At 43.6% G+C, this 21,899-nt stretch overlaps 1 protein-coding gene across 2 annotated transcripts in view; it reads left to right on the top strand.

The window, feature by feature from the left end:
* LOC137418629 (guanine nucleotide-binding protein G(I)/G(S)/G(O) subunit gamma-2) overlaps positions 1–20,792 on the top strand; it is a 131,675-nt gene extending 110,883 nt beyond the window's left edge. Inside the window, exons 4-6 of one of the 2 annotated variants that reach the window (XM_078786643.1) lie at positions 5,174–5,248; positions 6,190–6,293; positions 17,322–20,792. In XM_078786643.1, coding sequence (XP_078642769.1) covers positions 6,204–6,293; positions 17,322–17,450 — 219 coding nt within the window. In that variant the 5' untranslated portion in view covers positions 5,174–5,248; positions 6,190–6,203 and the 3' untranslated portion in view covers positions 17,451–20,792. The remainder of the gene's footprint in view (positions 1–5,173; positions 5,249–6,189; positions 6,294–17,321) is intronic. The other variant, XM_068104720.2, reaches the window with a different exon arrangement.
* Positions 20,793–21,899: the final 1,107 nt, after the last annotated feature.

Genomic DNA, 21,899 nt, shown 5'->3' with positions numbered 1-21,899 from the left:
GATATGCGATGGCTCGTCATCGACTTCACTCCTGTTGGATTTGTTTACATAAAATTTAATTTGTAATGAAAATGATATTACTATAACTACTGAGATACCCGTGCATAGCATGGGTGGGAGGCCATAAGCAAACAGGCAATGCAGATACGGCGAAAGCTGAAGTATGAAACCAATAAATTCCACATTCCTGTAGCACCTTCAGTCGCACGTCAGACATGGACAGCAAGTTCGTGCAGGACTTCCATGAAAAACGTACTCGTTCGCAAACAAACGGGTACGTTCACGTATAGAAACATCGATCGTCGGTCCGTGGCGAATCTGCATATGGCGATCCGCGAAGTTCACGTTTAGAAGTAGAAACCATCACGGCATGTCGTCATTCACTTGAACTCGATATCTTTTTTCATTCCAAACAACATAACTCCAATCACAAATTAATCACAAAATAAACTTTTAACAACATTGTTAATGTTTCCTTTATTGTAAGAACTACCAAGTCAACAGTGAAAAGGATTTGGAGCCGATAGGTGTTACGGTCTTGGCAAGATCGATGGAGACAGCGATCTGTTAGCGTATACACTGCCCAAATAGTTATGTGGAATTCTCTCATGTAGAGATTAAACTCACGTCGTTTGAACTTTGGCCGAGGTCATTATTTACTTTTAATGATGTTTATATACGAATCAAAAAGAAGATAATTGGTTTTGCGTCGTCCTTCCCGCATATCTCGTGGGATTGTGAGTTGGAGAGACCGTGATGGTGGGGAGGGGGTTGGCATTCTCTCAAGCAGGGATTCAACGGGGAGGGGGTTGGCATTCTCTCAAACAGGGATTCAACCCATGTCCTTATAAAAGGTCTTTGTCCGAGGTCACCGAGTCCGATTGGTGCAGCCGATCGGTGCAGCTGTGCAGCGCAGCTGTGCAGCACCCGGGAAAATAACGTTATGCAGGAGTCCAAACCTGAAAATGCTGGAGGCCAAAGCTGAAATTGGAAAAACAATATACCCTATTTTACTCTAGGGGTTCCCAGGATTACGCACTCAAAATATAGTTGCGATCGGTTCAGCCGTTTTGCGGTACCTTCGAACAGACGGACGGATAGACAGACAGACGGGTGGACATTTGGTGAATTATAGTTAGATTGAGCAAATGTGGATGTCACCAAAACTCCAAAATTGACATTTAACAGTTACTTGGCCTACGTAGAGGTTCCAAACACCCGCTTCTACCTCTGTTTCCAACACCAATACTGGCCTTAAGTGGAAACCCAAGGCCAGCAGACGGGCACGTACTCTAGCCTGACTCCGGTGCACGTACTCCAGCATGTACTCCAGCATGTACTCTGGCCTGACTTCCAGAAAACTGCGAAGGGTACTCTCGCCCAGAGGGTGGGGGGTACCCGCTTGTTTTTATAAGGATTAAATTGGTAGTCTTATTACCCTCACCATAGGAGAGTGTATTATTGCATTTGAGTCAGTTTGTCTTTCTGTTTGTTACTTGCAAAATCGAAGATTTTTCAAGTATATTGGTCCGTTGTGGTTGTTATTCTCTCTGTCTGTTTCTTACTTGCAAAATCGAAGATTTTTAAAGTATATTGGTCGGTTGTGTTTGTGGTTCTGTCTGTCTGTCTGTTTGTTTGTCTGTTTGTTTGTCACCGGCCTACAGGTCACATTTTTCAACCGATCTTCACGAAACTTCACCAAATGGTAGAGTTGGTCAAAAGCAAGAAGCCTATTGTTTTTGGGGTCAATAGGTCAAAAGGTCAACATAGGCCAAAGGTCACCAACTTTGCTAAATTTCTAAAATCCTCAATTTTCATCCGATTGACTTGAAATTTGAAGAGGACTTGCAAATCTGGTCACTGAATTCAACCACCAAGTATTTTTGAGGTCAGCATAGGCCAAAAGGTCAACATAGGCCAAAAGGTCAACATAGGCCAAAAGGTCAACATAGGCCAAATTTCTAAAATCCTCAATTTTTATCCAATTGACTTGAAATTTGAAGAGGACTTGCATAATTGGTCACTGAATTCAACCACCAAGTATTTTTGAGGTCAACATAGGCCAAAAGGTCAACATAGGCCAAAAGGTCAACATAGGCCAAATTTCTAAAATCCTCAATTTTCATCCAATTGACTTGATATTTGAAGAGGACCTGCATATCTGGTCACTGAATTCAACCACCAAGTATATTTGAGGTCAACATCGGCCAAAAGGTCAACATAGGCCACATTTCTAAAATCCTAAATTTTCATCTAATTGATGTGAAATTTGAAGATGACTTGCATATCTAGTTACTGAATTCAACCACCAAGTATTTTTGAGGTCGCCATAGGCAAAAAAGTCAACATAGGCCATCATGCATCATTGGAAAACTTTTGGGGGAGGGCGGATTTTGCAAGTATCGTGCTACGCATGACGTCTTCTTGTTTGTTTGTTTGTCACCGGCCTACAGGTCACAATTCTAAACCGATCGTCACGAAACTTCACCAAGTTGTAGAGGTCGTCACAATTGAGAAGCCTATTGATTTTGAGGTCAAAGGTCATCTAGAGTTCTAATTTCTAAAATCGCCATTTTTTATCCGATTGCCTGGAAAATTGAACAGCATTAGTATATTGAGTCGCTAAATTGGGAAACCAACTATTTTTGCGGTCAAAGGTCAACTCAAGGTCAAACTTCCAAAATCATCAATTTTCATCTGAAAAACGGTCAATTTTCATCCAATTGACTTCAAAATTGAACAGCATTTGCACATTGAGTCAATAAATAGGGAAACCAACTATTTTTGAGGTCAAAGGTCAACTCAAGGTCAAACTTCCAAAATCATCAATTTTCATTTGAAAAATCATCAATTTTCATCCGATTGACTTGAAAATCTAACAGCCTTTGCATAGTGCCTCACTGAATTGGGAAACAAACTGTTTTTGAAGTCAAAAGATCAAAGGTCATCTCAAGGTCAAACTTCCAAAGTCATCAATTTTCATCTGAAAAACCATAAATTTTCATTTGATTTATTTGAAAATTGAACAGCATTTGCACATTGAGTCACTAAATAAGGAAACCAACTATTTTTGAGGTCAAAAGGTCAAAGGTCAACTCCAGGTCAAACTTCTAAAATCATCCATTTTCATCTGAAAAATCGTCACTTTTCATCCTATTGACGTGAGTTTTGATCAAGATCGTCAATTATAATCTTGATTAAATGGACAATTTGATGGATCAATGGCAACCTTTTTTTTGGTGGTGGATTTTGCAAGTGCCGTGCTCGGCATGACGTCTTCTTGTTTGTTTGTCTGTTTGTCCACACAGAATAAATATGATTTTCTCTGCAACCGTTGATCTGATTGACAGGAAAATGTCACCATAGGTCTGCCTCCTCCTGTAGATTTTAAAAATTATAATTATAACATCATAGGTCACGTGGTTCGGCCTCCATCTTGGAAAAACCGAAAAACTTTGCACCTTTTATATCTCCGAAAGTGCCAAATAGAAAAAATTGAGAAATGACTCATTGTAAAGAACTCTCTATGGGGAATAATATATGTTAACGATGATGTCATAGGTGCCTCCATTATGACGTCATAATTCGACAAGGAGAAAACTTCAACCGATCAAGATGAAATTTCTTGAGCGTCATCTCGGGATAAATTGGAGGAGAAAAAAAATGATGATGATGTCATCGGACATGTGGTTCAGTCGCCATATTTGTTGAAACACAAAACCCTTCAAAACCACTAAAAACACATCCTGGCGAGGGTCTGCAATCTGTGATTGCTCTTTCTTGTTTTTGTTTGTTTTTTTGTTTGTACTTATTTGTTTTAACACCTTTTTACTGCTCATGGTATTGACACGTGAGGGTAAAGGACAAATGTGGTGGTGAGCTGTTGGTATCAAGTGCGACAATTCATTAAAAATTGGACCTGCTGGATCTTTTGAATGAATGTTTGGCTGAGAATCGAATGGGGTGCAAAGGACACATTAGAGGTAGAAGGCAAAGATGTGAACTTTTGTTCTGTGTCCATTTGAATGATTACTATTTATTTAATTGTTAATTAATTTAAAGTTTAAAAGTCATCATAGTTTGACTTTTGACTTGTGAAGATTGCTGCATATCTCCCTTGTGGAAACATTTTCAGGGGTTACAGTGGACAAGTCACAAGGATTCTAGAGATTGTGGGTTCAAATTTTGTTCCGAGGCAGCAGTGTTAATGATTTGGATTCCAAGCTTCTGGAAGCTGACGTAGTCTCAGGAGAAATACCTGGTATGTCACTGCTGGATTTTCGGTTGAATACTCAGGTGTCTCATTAGTGACCTTCAGGGAGGGGATAATCTGCCTGCAATAGCTGGTGTAGTCTACATGTGGTGCTAATAATCCACATTTTGTAGATTCCTTAAAATTACATAAATAAGTAAATATCCTTACAAGAGAGAAACTTGAGATGGGCATTAAAACGTTACCAAAAAGCCAGTTGTGCCCACATCCCTTTGATTGACGAAAAAGCCAAAATATAATGCAGAGGAAGGAGAGTTTACAGATTCGTCATCGCAGGTGATTTAACCAATATTGGACAAGACATGGCTGCGTCCACACAAAATTTCAGGTAATTCACTGCGATTGTATTTGACGTTTTAAGAAAGTGATAACATTATCATGATCAGATCTTGTAATTCTCAGATTTTTGAATCTGCCCCTTTTTTACTTTACAATTCACAGCCTCTAAACACAGAAGGGTGTGGGTGTTTAGAGAATCTTAACATGAAATTGATTTCCTTTTTTAAATTCGGATTTACTCCATAAAAAGAGAAATTAAGCCGGCTATCTCATCTGATAGCATTCAACTGTGGGGATTAAATATTTCATGGTACCCTTAGAGAAAGAGTGCCGGTTAAAGGTACTCTTAGAAAAAGAGAAAGCCATTGTGTGCCGGTACCCTGGTAAAATTCACCCTACTTGTCGTTGTTGACCGCTGCTTTGTTAACACCCTGCAATGGAGTGTGACGAGTCCAGTGGTGTGGAAGCATTCATGATTACGGGTATCACTGAAACCCCTCCTCTCCCCCCCACCTTACCCCACCCCCACCTCAGAGCGGCCGAGTAACATCAGAAGAATAAAATCATTGCTTTTCTCTCCATGTTTCAATGGTTTTATAATTATCATTATTTTGTATGCAGTCTGTGCCTGCTGGTTCCATCATTGCTGGGAGCAGTAAGCTGGTACCCATTTTGCTGACCTCGGAAGGATTACAGGTTGAGTCAACCCACCTGGTGTTATTTAACGGCACAATAGGGGCTCAAACTCAAGACCCTAAGATCTTAAGCCAGCTACCTTAACCGTTAAGCCAATAAGTAGAAGTTTTTTTTTTATTATAGGCAAGCATCACCGACCTGCTGCGAGATATCAATTTAGGTTTATTTATTTATTTATTTTGCAGTCGCGTTTATCGCTTTTTACGTAAAATTTCATTGAGATTTTTATTTCACAGTTTACAGTTATAGAAATTACAATTTACAAATGCTAGATATGCGTTTACCGGTTATTTTCATTTACGGACGCTTCAGTGATTTTTTCGGTGTAGGGTTTCGATGTCCGTCGGCACGCCAAATTTCAGCTTTCTACGACACCCGGAAGGTACCGAACATTAATATCAGTGAGTCAGTGGTCAGAAAGAGCTTTATATACTCGATATTAAAATTAATAAAATATTTTAGACAATGCAGCAGGCGGACCTTTTGTAAAATGCATTTACACTCGAGCCTGGGTTAGACCTGTGCCGTTATATAGGTCATGTACGAAGGCTTAATCGCCACACTAAACCAATACCCATTTTAACAATTGTTGCAATTTTGATTTTAAAAATTTGAATTAACTTTGATAATTTTGTTATATTGTTTGTTCCATGCACATGTGAATCGCTGAGTTATACTGTGATGATGTGCAGTTGACTACATTTTTGATCCAGGTATACTAAATTATCTATCAATACTACTCTTGGCACTCACGCAAAGAAGCTTTGATTAATACCTACACACGTACTACACCACACCTGATTGTGCAAAGCATTATAAATCTAAATCACAAATGTGAAAGGGCCAAACAATATTAGTCACGACCCGTTTGTGATCCTTTGCTAAATACCGGTTATGGCGTTTCCTTTTACTGATCACCACTCATCCTCTCTGTGTTCCAGGCCGAGCGAAAGAGATGGGCGAGGGTGCGAGCACCACAAACATTTTCCAGGCACGCAAGGTGGTGGAGCAGTTGAAGTTGGAAGCGAATATGGACAGAATAAAGGTGTAGTTTTTCAGAAAGCATTTGAAGCATGGTTAAAGAAGGTTGTTCCAATTGAACCCCATCATGTTTATTGATGTCTCAGTCTGAGCCAGTAACAGCCGGTGTCTGTTTGTTCGTGTGGGATTAGATGTCGTGTTTCTTTGGGCACTCTTACATTAGGCTCAAGCTTGCTTGCCTAATATAACGGGGCATTTGCTTTGCCCTGACTGTGCCCGATGACGTTTGCTGTACAGGATCCAATACGTTTGGCTTGGGAGGCAATATAAATGTGGCAAAGGCCCAATTCTCCATAAGGCAGGCCTGTATGATGCATCTGTGTGGAATTACTACCATCTGACTCGACAAATGCTAGATATGCGTTTACCGGTTATTTTCATTTACGGACGCTTCAGTGATTTTTTCGGTGTAGGGTTTCGATGTCCGTCGGCACGCCAAATTTCAGCTTTCTACGACACCCGGAAGGTACCGAACATTAATATCAGTGAGTCAGTGGTCAGAAAGAGCTTTATATACTCGATATTAAAATTAATAAAATATTTTAGACAATGCAGCAGGCGGACCTTTTGTAAAATGCATTTACACTCGAGCCTGGGTTAGACCTGTGTGCAATTGTGCAATTATGTGCCTGTATGTGCAATTGTTAACTCCAAAAAAGAATTTCTCTGAGAAGTTAACTTTTCGGTTCGAAAGATCTGTCTCCAACGAGGCCATTTGTTGTAACCTCCGCCAATGAAGTTGGATAGAGGTTATGTTTTCACCCCTCTCTGTCTGTCTGTTTGTGCCTGTGAAAAGGAAAGCTCAAAAAGTTGTGGACTGATTCGGACGAATTTGGTGGACAGGTTGATGTGTGACAAGGACGGATTGATTCCATGTTAGTAAAGATCCGAATCTGGATCCGAGTATTTTTTCAGTGATTCTTCATCATTAAGTGATAGGGTAAAAACAGATATATAGCACGATATCTCAAAAATTTATGGACGGATTCGGATTTTGGACAAGTGCGACAATAACGAATTGACTAGATTTTGGTTCAGGTCAGGATCCAGATCTGGCCTATCAATGTATACAAAATGTAAACGGTTCACCCTGGCGGAGATATTGCTCTCTACTGAGTGTCGCTCTTGTTAATGGATATTATCCCTGGCTGCAGCATGAACATGATTGATTATGAGTTAGCTATAGTTAATTGCACCTACACTCACAGGTGGGACAACTGACTGGAACTAACTTTAAATTACCTACCTGGTATGTGCAGTCGTGGCCAAAAATATTGGCACCCTTGCCCTTTTTTCAAATAATGCACCATTTCTTCCAGAAAATTGTTGAAATTAAAAAATCTTTTGGTATCCATATATGTATTTCTTTTGTTTGCAGTGGAACAAAACAAAAAAAGCTGAAAAAAATTACTAAATCTTAGCTTGTTCCACGCAGAAATCCTAAAATGGCCCGGACAATATCATTGGCACCTTTTACACGTTGTTACAAATAATTACATTTCAAGCAGGTGATTCACCTTTACTTTGGAATTCAACTCACCTGTGGCCTACAATATAAAAATCACTCATTCAACCAGTTTGAATAGAGAAATGGAGTTATTCTGCTGTTTTGTTTCACTGTGTGTACCGCAATGAGCATGGGGAATGAAAACCAGAGAATTGTCTGAGGAGGTCAGACACAAGATTGTAGCTAAGCATGGACAATCTCAAGGCTACATGTCCACCTCCAGAGACCTTGATGTTGATGTGTCCACCGTACGCAATGTTATCAGGAAGTTTAAGGCCCATGGCACTGTAGCCAACCTCCCTGGACGTGGCCGCAAGAGAAAGCTTGATCGAAGATTGCAGCGAAAGATTGTTTGAATGGTGGAGAAAGCACCTTGATCAACTGCCAAACAGATTCAAGCTGACCTGTGGCAGAGAGAGAGAGAGAGAGAGAGAGAGAAGAGAGAGGAGAGAGAGAGAGAGAGAGAGAGAGAGAGAGAGAGAAAAAAAAGAAAAAAAGAAAAAAAAAGAAAAGAAAGCCCGACTGGAGCTTGTCAAAACACACCTGAACAAGCCAAAATCTTTCTGGGAGAATGTCCTGTGGACAGATGAGACCAAATTAGAGCTTTTTGGTGAAGCACATCATCTCTATGTTTACAGAAAACAAAATGAAGCCTGAAAAAAAAAAAGAACACCTTCCCTACAGTCAAACATGAGGAGGTTCACTGATGTTTTGGGGTTGCTGTGCTGCCTCTGGCACTGGGTACCTTGAATGTGTGCATGGCATCAGGAGATCACCAAGGCATTTTAGAGCACAATGTTCAACCCAGTGTCAGAAAGCTGGGTCTCTGTCAAAGGTCATGGGTTTTGCAGCAGGACAATGACCCCCAAACACAATTTTAAAAAAAACCCAGGAATGGTTCAAGACAAAACGCTGGACTGTTCTGACGTGGCCAGCAATGAGTCCAGATCTAAATCCCATTGAACACCTGTGGGGAGAACTGGAGCAGTTTGCACCAGAAGAGTAGGCCAAACTGCCAGTAGAGAGGTGGGGGAAGCTCATTCATGGCTATAGGAAGTGCTTCACTGCAGTTACAGTGCATTCAGAAAGTATTCAGATCCTTTCACTTTTTTCACATTTTGGTATGTTGCAGCCTTATGCTGAAATCGTTTAAATTCATTTTTTCCCTCATCGATCTCCACTCAATACCCCATAATGACAAAGAGAAAACAGGACTTTAGAAAGTTTTGCAAATTTATTAAAAAGAAAAAACTGAAATATCACATTGACATGAGTATTCAGACCAAACACCTTTGGCAGCGATTACAGCCTCGAGTCTTCTTGGGTATGACGCGACAAGCTTTGCACACCTGGATTTGGGGATTTTCTGCCATTCTTCTCTGCAGATCCTCTCAAGCTCTGTCAAGTTGGATGGGGACTGTCGGTGGATAGCCATTTTCAGGTCTCTCCAGAGATGTTCGATTGGGTTCACTTCAGGGCTCTGGCTGGGCCACTCAAGAACCTTCACAGAGTTGTCCCTAAGCCACTCCTGCGTTGTCTTGGCTGTGTGCTTAGGGTCATTGTCCTGTTGGAAGGTGAACCTTCGGCCCAGTCTGAGGTCCTGAGCGCTCTGTTTCAGGTTTTCATTAAGGATATCTCTGTACTTTGTTCCGTTCATTGTTCCCTCAACCCTGACCAGTACCCCAGTCCCTGCTGCTGAAAAACACCCCCACAGCATGATGCTGCCACCACCATGATTCACCGTTGGGATGGTATTGGGCAGGTGATGAGCGGTGCCTAGGTTCCTCCAGACATGACGCTTAGAATTGGGGCCAAACAGTTCAATCTGGGTTCATCAGACCACAGAATCTTGTTTCTCACAGTCTGCGAGTCCTTTAGGTGCTTTTTTGCAAACTCCAAGCGGGCTTCCATGTGTCTTTCACTGAGGAGAGGCTTCCGTCTGGCCACTCTGCCATAAAGCCCAGATCGGTGGAGTGTTGCAGTGATGGTTGTCCTTCTGGAAGTTTCTCCCATCTCCACACAGGTTCTCTGGAGCTCAGCCAGAGTGACCATCGGGTTCTTGGTCACCTCTCTTACCAAGGCCCTTCTCCCCCGATTGCTCAGTTTGGCCGGGCGGCCAGCTCTCGGAAGAGTCCTGGTTGTTCCAAACTTCTTCCATTTAAGAATTATGGAGGCCACTGTGCTCTTGGGAACCTTCAATGCAGCAGAAATTTTTTTTTGTAGGCTTCCCCAGATCTGTGCCTCGACACAATCCTGTCTCTGAGCTCTGCAGGCAGTTCCTTCGACCTCATGGCTTGGTTTTTGCTCTGATATGCATTGTCAGCTGTGAGACCTTATATAGACAGGTGTGTGCCTTTCCAAATCATGTCCAATCAATTGAATTTACCACAGGTGGACTCCAATCAAGGTGTAGAAACATCTCAAAGATGATCAAGAGAAATGGGAGGCACCTGAGCTAAATTTCAAGTGTCATAGCAAAGGGTATGAATACTTATGTAAATGTGATATTTCAGTTTTTTCTTTTTAATAAGTTTGCAAAACTTTCTAAAATCCTGTTTTCTCTTTGTCATTATGGGGTATTGAGTGTCGATTGATGAGGAAAAAATGAATTTAAACGATTTCAGCATAAGGCTGCAACATAACAAAATGTGAAAAAAGTGAAGGGGTCTGAATACTTTCTGAATGCACTGTATTTTGTCCAAAGGCTGTGCTACCAAATATAAAGTCTCGCGTGTCAATAATTTTCTCAATGCCATTTCTTTTTATTTTCTGAATTAAAAGGATATATTAAGTTCTGAATCAAAACAAAGGGTCTGTAATACTAACAGTGAAATAAAGAATTGTGGAGACCAAATACTTTTGTCAATTTCAACTTTTTGTTAGAGAAAATTGTGAGTTATTTGAAAAAAGTGCAAGGGTGCCAATCTTTTTGGCCACGACTGTATAAAAGGGCTGGCATTATAGCCGAGACTCTAGAGCTGTCTAGCCTGGGTTTGAATCCTGACCCAGCTATAAACTGCCATCCTGGTGTTTTAGATGTTGGTTTTCCATGGATGTGCGTGTGCCATCCCTCGGATGGGCGCTGAGCCTGAAGACCTGTCTGCCAGCACTGGTTGTTGGTGGATGTTAAAAAAAACATCCCACGAAGATTAGGCGAATTGTCGGTCTTATATTTGACGATGCTAATACCCTCATAGTCAGATTGAACGAAAACTCCATTACCAACAAAGGGTGATGCATCAGCATTGTAAACTGACTTTGTTAACCTTTCTTTTTCTTTTTTACGAATAAGCATTGAAAAACAGAAATCAGTGCTCACTTATACCATGAAAACAAAATATCAAAAGTGCAAACGAAAAAAACGAACCAACAATACTATTAGAATACGATATTATAAGTATATTAGGCTTTAAGGTATTTGTGTGCTCTGCAGCAGAAAGCGTTAGTCGCTGATGTTGTTGGGTGACTGGCAGTGGCATCCAGTAGAATGTTCCACACAGGTATTATTTTGGGCATATAAGAACAATCATGTGACTACTTTCAGTCTTGCCAGTAAGACCCTGCACAGCCTAGCTTCCAAAGGAGGCACTTACTTATTGGAGTCCATGATGGAAGGAGCATGGAGCTTCCTCTGTGTGTAGTCTGTACATCAGACCCAGACCTGCTGCAGTTCACCTGTGCGTTAGGAGGTTGATATTCAATTCCTGTGGAGGGGACTTCATGATACATACAGCACGGCATTGTACGTCACCCAGCTCTGAAGATGCTTGGTACTTGCAGACATCCATGCGAGAGGAGCATACTCCGTTGTGATCCAAATATGGAGCAATACCATGAAGGACACTCTTTTTTTTCTTCTTTTTTTTTTTCTTTTTGTGTACTGATTCGAGGCTCGTGAAAGAGCTAACATTATTTCACAAACAAATCAAACAGACAAACAAAATATATAAAAGGAGGGAGCGGAAGACAAGATGGGGAGCGATGGGGAAGCACAAAAACACAACATTTGAGAGCAGGGAGATGTGTGGGAGGGAGAGGGCTTGGAGGGTGGAGGCGTGGGAAGGGGGGGGGGGGGGTGGGCGAAGTATAAAACACAAGGACACCAAGGACTTCCAGGACAGAAGTTGGTATTTCAAAAAAGTGGATTTGGGGTGAAATTAGTGGGGGTAGAAAAGATCAAGGTTTTGGATTGGGGAAGACAAGACATGGTGGTGAACAGCTGTTTTAAAGACCTGGAGGGTGGAGTGGGATTGAAGAGAGTGAGGGAGTTTGTTCCAGAGGCGGGAGAAAAGAGGAATGAAGGAGTGAAGGTGAGCAGAGAGTCTTGATTTTGGCAGTTTAACCATAAGAGGGTTGCAGGCAGATCTTGTGCGACCTGTAGGAATATTTGGGGGACAGAGCCCAGAGAGAGCTGGGGGGGCAAGGCCAAAGAGGAGTCGGTAGAAGACGGAAAGACCACCAACCTGCCTGCGGTGAGTGAGCGAAAGGCCCTTGGAGTTAGCTTCATCGCGGGAGATTCCAATGATTCTGAACGCTTTGGTTTCAACAGCGTGAAGACGAGCTAGGTGTGAGGCAGGAGCACCAGCCCAGAGGGGAGAGCAGTATTCCATTGAGCTGCGGATGAAAGCCTTGTATGTGGTGAGGAGCTCAGGTGTGCCAAGGAAGGACTTCGCACGACGGAGGATGCCCAGTCGGCGACTGGATTTGGAGGCCAGATTTGAAATGTGGTTTTCCCAGGAAAGATCATGGCAGATAGTGAGACCCAAAGGCTTGAGTGATAGAACTTCTTGGAGAGTATTGTTGAGAAAGTGGATGGGAGGGTTGTCCAGTCGGTCTTTTCGGAGAGACATCGTAAGAATGTGAGATTTGTCAGGATTGAAAGACATGTTCCACTTGTTTGCCCAGTCTGTGATTTTGTCCAGGTCTGCAGAGAGTGAGGAGGCTGCATACTGCCGATCTGAGGGATGAGGAATGGAGCGACAGAGAGTAGAGCCATCAGCAAAGAGATAGAGAGGATTTTCAAGAGAGTCAGAGAGATCATTGATGAAGACCAGAAAAAGCACAGGGCCCAGAACACTGCCTTGGGGAACTCCAGCCTGAACAGGAAGAGGAGATGAGAGAAATCAATTCAGGGCCACACATTGACTACGACCAGAGAGGAAGTCCGCAAGCCAAGCGTGGAGATTTCCATGGATACCAAAGGAGGAGAGTTTGGTGAGCAGAGCGGGGTGCCAGACCGTATCGAAGGCAAGTGATATGTCAAGGGAGACAGCTCTAATTTCCTGTTTGGCATTGAGGACCTCCATCCATTGTTGAGAAAGCAGAAGCAGCATGTCCAGAGTAGAGTGACCAGGTCTGAAACCAAATTGATGATCAGAGATCAAGCCATTGGAGAAGAGGAAAAATTTCATATCTGAAGCAATGATGGATTCCATGACTTTGCTGATAATTGGGAGAAGGCTGATTGGTCTGTTGTTGCTAGGATCTGTTTTTGCACCGTTTTTGTGCAAAGCGGTGATGTTGGCTGATTTCCAAGCAGATGGCAGATGACCTTGAGCAAAAGATAGGGTGAAGAGAACAGAGAGAGGGAGTGAAAGAGTGGAAGAACAGGATTTTAGGACCCGTGGGCTGATGCCGTCAGGTCCAGTTGCAGAATCAGAGTCGAGCGTTGACAGAAACATTTCCACCTTGTCAGGAGGAAAGGACACAGAGTCCAGGAGCAGCTGGGTATGACTGGGTACAGTGGGTACAGAGAGAGATGGGTTTGGGACACAAGATTCTCTTTAGAGGCAAACACAGAGTTGAGGCATTCAGCTTTTTCACTTGCGGAATCAGCCGTGTAGCCATTTGAGGTGAGGGAAGGGATGGAGGGGGAACAAACACCAGAAACGGATTTGACCAGACGCCACCAGGATTTGGAAGAGGGAGACAGATAAGAGAGTTCGGTCTTGAGAACGGAGAGATATTGTTTCCTGGCTCTCCTGAGGGTGGACACACACTTGTTTCGGGCTTTGTGAAAGGAAATGAGATTTCCTTCCGTTGGATTTGCTTTCCAGGAGACGAAAGCAAGTTGTTTCTGGGCAACAGCCTCACCACAAGATTCCGTGTACCATGGACGGGAGGAAGGGTATGACAACTGAAGACGAGATGGGATAAATCTGTGCATGAGAGAGAGCAATTTACTTTAGAAGAATTCCCAGGATGAGTTGATGTCAGAGGCGGTAGAGATGGGAGACCAGTCCAGATGATTGATGGCTGCTTGAAGACCGTGCCAGTTGGCCTGAGTGAAATGCCAGACTCGTCGACGCTGAGGAGGCTCTCTGAGAATGGTCAGAGAGATGTCCACTTTAACAAGCACATGATCAGATGAGCCGATTGGAACAGAAGAAGAGCAGCAGACATTTTCAGGGAAGTTAGTCATAACCAAGTCCAGAAGAGAAGATGCTCCATTGCCTGAGATCCGGGTCGGGAAATTGACAGATTGTGTCAGTCCCAGTGAGTCGCAGAAGTCCTTTGCTGAAGAGCCATGGCTGGTGAGAGAGGTGCCCACACCCAGCCAACTGGCATGGTGACAATTGAAATCACCACATATGGGGAAGAGAGAGTTGAGATGGGTAGATAGAAGTTGGTCCATATTATCAGACAGCGAGATGTAGATGGAGTCATCACTGTTTGGTGGACGGTACAACACACATATGAACAAAAGGTGGGAGCGAAAGGGAAGCCGTAGCCAAAGGTATTCCTGGGGGTGAGGTGGAGAGAGGGCAATGCAGGGCGAGTGAGGAAGAGAGTTTTTTATAAAGATAGCAACCCCACCTCCAGGACGAGGCTCACGTCTATCATACCGGAGGAGGGAGTAACCTGGGAGAGATACCAAGGAATCAGAGACATCATGAAGGAGGAAAGTTTCTGTTAAGCAGATCACGTCTGGTTTGTCAGAAGCAACCTGTATGGAGAGATCAGTCAAGTTTGAGCGAAGGCCCCGGATGTTTGAGGTCCATACCGTTAATGAAGAGGAAGGGGGAGCATCGGATACAGAACAGGGGGGGGGTGGGGGAGGGGTAGGGTAAGATGTGGAAGAGGTAGGGAGAGCTGTTGAAGGTGTGTCAGAGATTTCAGAATAGCTTGGAGAAAGGGAAGAATGGGGCAGACAAAAGGTTTGATGGTGATTGGGTGAGGCACAGTGAGGTGTTATTTGAGGAGGGGGAAGAGCGAGGCAGAAGGTTGGGGGAGATGAAGGTGAAAGTTGGAAGGGGGAAGAAGCGGGGAGGACGCTTTGAGGAGGAGGGGTGAGAGGGGAGTCTCGGAGGGGAGGAGTGAGGGAGAGTCTCAGAGGGGAGGGGTGTTGGGGGAGTTTAGGAGGGAAGGGGCAAGGGGAGAGATTTGAAAGGGATGGGCGATGGGGAAGATTTGGAGGGGAGGGGCAAGGGGGTAGATTTGGAGGGGAGGGTTGATGGGGAAGTTTTGGAGGGGAGGGGTGATGGGGAAGTTTTGAAGGGAAGGGGTGATGGGGAAGATTTGGAGGGGAGGCGTGAGATTGGATTTTGAAAAGTGTATGATTAATGGGAAACGAACATTTATTGCAAAATGAGTTTCTTGAGACTTTCGAGTCAAAAATACGTTTGAGGACGCTGAAGGAGGGGAGGAGTGCAGGAGAGTTTCGGGAATGTAGAGAAAAGGAACTGTAAGAGATGGAATTTTTTTTGGGAATGAATAGATTTGTTGAGCAAGTCGAAAGCATCCTTTTATAGAAGAAGAAGAAAAAGGTGTTATAATATATGACAGAATACAGTTCTTCAGGGGAAAGTTTAAACATTTTTTAACAACGTGATCACGTGATCACGAACAACGTGATCGAAGAGCGAACGAACAAATAAGAACAACGTATAAACGAATAAGAACAGAGAAGGAAATGTTTTTTGGGGGTTTTTTTTTTTAGTTGAGATTTTAAACAAGGAAGCAAGGAAGTATGGGGTGAAAGACTGGGACAAAAAACAGAGAACGAAAGTAATTGCAGCGCAATCGACGGACCGCTGAGAGAAAAACAAAGCTTCAAGGTCGGACACGGTAGCCTACTAGGCCTCAGAATACATGACACGAATTTACTGACGATTTTGTATACAGGTATGAAAAAATTAACACCGAGAATCTTACTAAAGACACACCATAGGTACACACACCGAGAGATAGATACAGTTTTGACAAAAACACAATTGTGAAAAATTACTTAACTTCGAAAGCGTGAGCGCATGGACAGCTTCGAAAAGACGTGACCTCCAATCTTGCGCATCAACTCACTCTTTGTAACTCGCTCTTTGTAAAGCTCTAACGGCAATGGAGTTCATGTGAGACTGGAAGCCCAAGCTTTGGGAGAACCTGACTCCAAGTATCTTCAGCTCATGTGCTCGCTGCAGGAGCTTTCCACCCATAAAGAGCCCCGGAGGCTGCTCACTAGGTAGTCAACTACTGAGAGGCGTGACCTTGTTATTTCTCAATAGCGAATAGGACCTTCCATTTCTGCCCCCATTCGTAGGTCTTCTGCAAGTTCTCCCTCAGAGAAATGATGGCCTTCTTTTTATCAACCAGGCAGTAGAGTGTAATCTGTAGATGATACTATCATTGGCATAAAGGCAGGTAGGATTATGCAGGTATTCACACACATTGTTAATGTAGACTAAAAAGAAGGTGGGCCCAATAATCGATCCTTGAGGTACTGGCACATTAACTGGAGTTAAGTTTGATGTTTGGCCATTGACCACTACCTGGATATGTCTACCCATGAAAGCTGGATAAACACTGCAACAGCTGCCCTCTGACTCCTTTAGCATCCAGCTTGGCCAGCAATCCCAGTGCCATACTCTATCAAATTCAGCTTTGATGCTGAGTACCACAATTATACCCTCCTGACGTCTGTTGAGACAAGACATCCACTCATCGCTCAGGTATGCAAGTCTCGGGCCGAATAACCAGGAAGGAAGCCAAACTAATTCGTGCTGATGAGGTCATTTTGAGATGTTTCCTCAGTGCAATGTTGATAACTCTCTTCAAAGCTTGTAATGCAGCTTAGGAGACTGACGGGCCTGTGATTGTCTGGAATGGAGCGAGAGTTCCTCTTATACACTGGCACTGCATTGGCTATCTTTCAGGGGGAAGGGCAGTGGCCACGGCTAAAGCAGAAACGGAACAGTTTGGCAACAGGTGTGGTAAAGACTGGTGCACACTCTTTGAGAATTATATGTCATCTGTCTAATCTACATTCCATTTGTTGAAAAGGTAGGCCATTGTGTTCAAGTACCATGACAAAGTTACCAGTTTGGGGTTAGCTATATAATTCATAATCTCCATGATGTGAAATTCCTGGGTGTGGTGGATATGGTACATTGGTACATGCATGATGGGCCAACTGGCTTCCCCCTGTGCCTAAATTTCCTTGTATCTCTTTTGTTTCAATCAATAGGTTCAACAAATGCACAAATATTTTATGACCAAGTGTGGATACTAACCTTTCTGTAACCCTCCTACCAGGTATCAAAGGCTGCAGCCGATCTCACATCTTACTGCACCTCACACGCAAGTGAAGATCCGCTTTTGGTGCCCGTCCCTTCGTCTGAAAACCCATTTAGGGAAAAGAAAATGCTGTGCCTCATTCTTTAACCGGGCCTGGTCCACCGGGCAGGTCTTTCTTGTCCTGCCATAGACCGACCCCATTGTAAGCTCCTTTCCAATGAGCTTCCTTATTTGGTGAAGATGTGGTGCCTCACCATACCCCAGGACCTAATCACCACGATTATTATACTATCTTGCTAAACCAGTATTTTCGAGAAGGTTGTAAGATCCTTTTTTGTTTGGAATATTTGGATTTGAGGTGTATCCTTCATTTGCTCTGGTGTAGGCCAAGAGTTTTAAGTCAGGAAAATGTAGCAAACGGTGCTCTTGATAGCGCTCTGGTCTCCGACTCGCTTCTCTGACTGGCTCCGAGACCTCCTTGGTCTTGGTCTGTTTGACGAAAACTTGATGTTATAAATCAACGGATATGTGATGTGATACACATCTCGTAGTGGCTCGGGGCATGCGATTTGTTTTCCACAATGGAGCAATTTCTTATGCACACCGCACCTCAATTTGAAATCGCACCCACGAGTTAAACATTTCACTGGAGACTTGAAGAACACAAACTGACATCGAGTTGTTTTGATACCGATGCATCACTTCCACCACTTGACGCATTTCCACTCTGCTTCCACATTGGTTGATATTTGAAGATAAATAAAACCAAGCTTGGTTTATTTCACCACCAATGCCGTCGCACGAGGATGCGGGTTTCTAAAGAAGCATGTTTGTTGCAGCCCGACATTTTGGCATAGATTCTTACTTCTACGAGTAGCTATAGAAACACCACGAGAGTGCGGCGTTATGACTGTTCCTGCTCCGATCCACAGCAAACGGTAGCTACCAACCGGCTTTGGCCCTCAAGCGACACCCAGACTGCACCAGAGTGCTCAAACGTAATTTTTTATTTTCAATCTGACACCGTTATCTAAGTGCTTTAATACCCTTGCCTCATAAACTTTGTTTAGTTCTGCTACGGCTGCCCTTTGCTTCCACCACATCTACTGAACGTTATGGGATTTTAAAAAAACACCTCGATTGAACGGTTATTTATTTTCTGTGCTTTCTTTATGCATCGCCACCTTTCGTAAATCATCCTCCATCGCATCGTCAAACACGATTATCAAAGCTAGTAATTACTGTTGCCGATCAAGCTCCAGGATGGTCTCAGGGTACGCACAAGCTGTCTTGCAAGCCGACTAACCTGAGTTTGAATCGTGACCCAGCTCTAAACTACCATCCTGATGTTTCACAGGCAGGACAATTCACCAATGTGCGTGGCATTTCTTAGATGGACGTTAAACTTGGCGTCCTGTCCACCGGAACTAGTTGGTAGACGTTAAGACGTCACAGTATTTTTGATGAAGAGTAGACGAGCTGTTGTCGTCACCTTGAACAGCGGTGACGCATCCAGGATTGTAACCCCAGCTGAGAAACTGCTTCGGTAGAATCGACGAAGTCCTGTAAAGAGCATCGTTCCTGAATCGTCTTGCTCTTATTTAACAGCGTGTTCAAAAAGAAAATGGCCGCGTTTCCGACTTCAGTTTCACTCCCAGAGAGCTAAACTAAGGTGCATCAAGGAAAGTCTACACAGCTGGTCAGATATCGGGGTCTATCGAAGTAACGCAAGATGATAGAAGTACGAGTTTAAATTTCACATTGCCAGTTTCCATAGCTTCAGTTGATCCCTGCTCACTTAATGCACACTTGATGTCTCATGCTTCCACCGTTGCCTCACGGAAGTGGAGTCAATCTTGTCGGAAGTCTTTGTACTGATAAACAAGTTCACAGTGATGTTGTGATATTTTTCTGGCCCAATGAGCTCTGTCCTGCAGCCGTGAAGCTTTTCTGTCCATCGCACTTGTGTAGTCGCCTTGCGGCAGATGCCGCATCATGGCCGCCATGACAATGTGCGGCCCCTGATAACTTTGCTATTGAGAAAAAGGTGTGCAGGAACACCTCGGTCACTTTCCGTGGTTTCGGTGCATTCCTGCACGGTCACATAAAGGCTTCCTTAACACGTCGTCGTATGCTGATGAAGTGGCAGTGACAGTTAACGGCCATGTAAGTTTTTTTCTCGGCCTGTTTTGTACTATGACGTGTTTTGGTGCTCAGCTGGATTGCTTACCGTTGTTGATAGCAGTTCTTGATGTTTTTGTCGGTTTTTTTCTCTCCTTATGCCGAACTGCAACTTTATTTCCAACCATGGTATTACAAAAGGGGTCTGCTCAATATTGTGCTGAGCCACAATTGGTCGAAGTTGAAATAATGGAGCTTAAAAGTGACTTATTCCTCCATTCACGTAAATGGTGAAAGATGTGCTATTAATTCACCGAGTAACATCTTTTATTTCATTTATTTGTATACAAAGTCGAGGCTCATGGAAGAGCTAAAACAGAGCAGAGCAGAAATAACACATTGCAAATCAGGGGAAACAGTGGGTTTGAGGGGCACTTTGAAGAAGAATGGGTGAGGGAAGAGTGAGAGCGAGTGGAGGGGGAGGACACGCGGTGGCTTTCTTAAGATGTCATCTTACTTTTTGTTACACCATTTGTTGTCATTTTTCAAACTCCATTAACTATACATCGACCAATCGTGGCTGAGCACCATATTGTACCAACAGCCTTTGAGTTTTTGGTGGAATAATCGAAACCTTGAACACCGGGTCTCCTCGGCTTTCCGGTTCAGGAGGGAAATCGGGAAACAGAGGGAGGCAACAATGTTCATGGAAATCAAAATGTCTGGACCTTATCTTCCAAAGATACCTCTCCATCCACACTAGTGTGCAATTGGCTGAATTTGTGGATGGCGACCGTACATCGTCCGTTGTTGTGCGGAGTATTTCTGGATTTTCCTACTGCCTTCAGCTGGGTATAACAGCATATTCCAACCGAGTGTTGCGGAAAGCTAATTGTACGTGCCTCCCTGTGAAGCTCAATGTCGTCGTCGTTCACTCTTGTTTCATGTGTATCTTTCTTGTGCAACACCAGGATGTGTATGTACATCATTTCAATGACGCTTCGCTTGCTTTCGTTCTGTTTGGTGCTGTCAGACTGTTGCGTTTCATTTTGTAGTTTCCTCTTAACCCTCCTCTCTCCTGCTCTTTTTATGTATTTCACCTTTTGATAACAAGTTGATTTTAAAATAACTTTTGTACATCTTGTACAAACCAGACATGCACATAACAGATTGCCAAAACCAACGATGTTATTCTGGTGTCTTTGAGGAAAGTCTTTCGAAGTTCCCAAAGTCGTGCATGGCTGGAGGTTGCTCGTACCAATCGATTCTAGTTGCTGCTGTTGCCACGCGAGGTGTTCCCTGTTGCTTTGTGATGAACTGTCAACCACAAAAATGTCCAATTTGTCATTAAATTGGTCTCATCTAAAAGTATGATTCGAGAGTTTCTTTTTAGTTTCTTGAAATTTTAAAAAACTCTTGCAATGTTTCCCAACTTTTAGTTGCACACACTGATTTTTTTTTGGTTTTGTTTGGAAACATAATCGAGGCTCGTGAAAGAGCTAACATTTATCACACAAACAAATCAAACAGACAAACAAACAAAGTATATAAAAAGGGGAGCGGTAGACAAGATGGGGAGAGAAGGGGAAGCACATAAACACAACATTTGAGAGCAGGGACATCAGGAATGTGTGGGAGGGAGAGGGCTTGGGGGGACGAGGCGGCGTGGGAATGGGGGGGGGGGGGGGTGGGAGAAGTATAAACACAAGGACACCAAGGACCTCCAGGAAAGAAGTTGGTATTTCAAAAAAGTGGATTTGGGGTGAAATTAGCGGGGGTAGAAAAGATCAAGGTTTTGGATGGGGGAAGATAAGAGATGGTGGTGAACAGCTGTTTTAAAGACCTGGAGGGAGGAGTGGGATTGAAGAGAGTGAGGGAGTTTGTTCCAGAGGTGGGAGAAAAGAGGAATGAAGGAGTGAAGGTGAGCAGAGAGTCTTGATTTTGGCAGTTTAACCAGAAGAGGGTTGCAGGCAGATCTTGTGCGACCTGTAGGAATATTTGGGGGACAGAGCCCAGAGAGAGCTGGAGGAGCAAGGCCGGAGAGGAGTCGATAGAAGACAGAAAGACCACCAACCTGCCTGTGGTGAGTAAGTGAAAGGCCATCGGAGGTAGCTTCATCATGGGAGATTCCAATGATTCTGATCGCTTTGGTTTCAACAGCGTGAAGCCGAGCTAGGTGTGAGGCAGGAGCACCGGCCCAGAGGGGAGAGCAGTATTCCAATATTCCATTGAGCTGTGGATGAAAGCCTTGTATGTGGTGAGGAGCTCAGGTGTGCTAAGGAAGGACTTCGCACGACGAAGGATGCCCAGTCACGGGCTGACTGGCTTTGGAGGCCAGATTTGAAATGTTGTTTTCTCAGGAAAGATCATGGCAGTTAGCGAGACCCAAAAGCTTGAGTGACAGAACAGTGACAGTGACAGACAGATTTGTCAGGTTTTATACTTGAATTCATCTAGTGTGCTAGGTACACCGTC

The sequence above is a fragment of the Myxine glutinosa genome, chromosome 11 (genome assembly GCF_964187855.1).
Source record: "Myxine glutinosa chromosome 11, kmMyxGlut1.1, whole genome shotgun sequence".
Classification (NCBI taxonomy): Eukaryota; Metazoa; Chordata; class Myxini; order Myxiniformes; family Myxinidae; genus Myxine; species Myxine glutinosa.
This window is presented reverse-complemented; position numbering and strand designations above follow the sequence as displayed.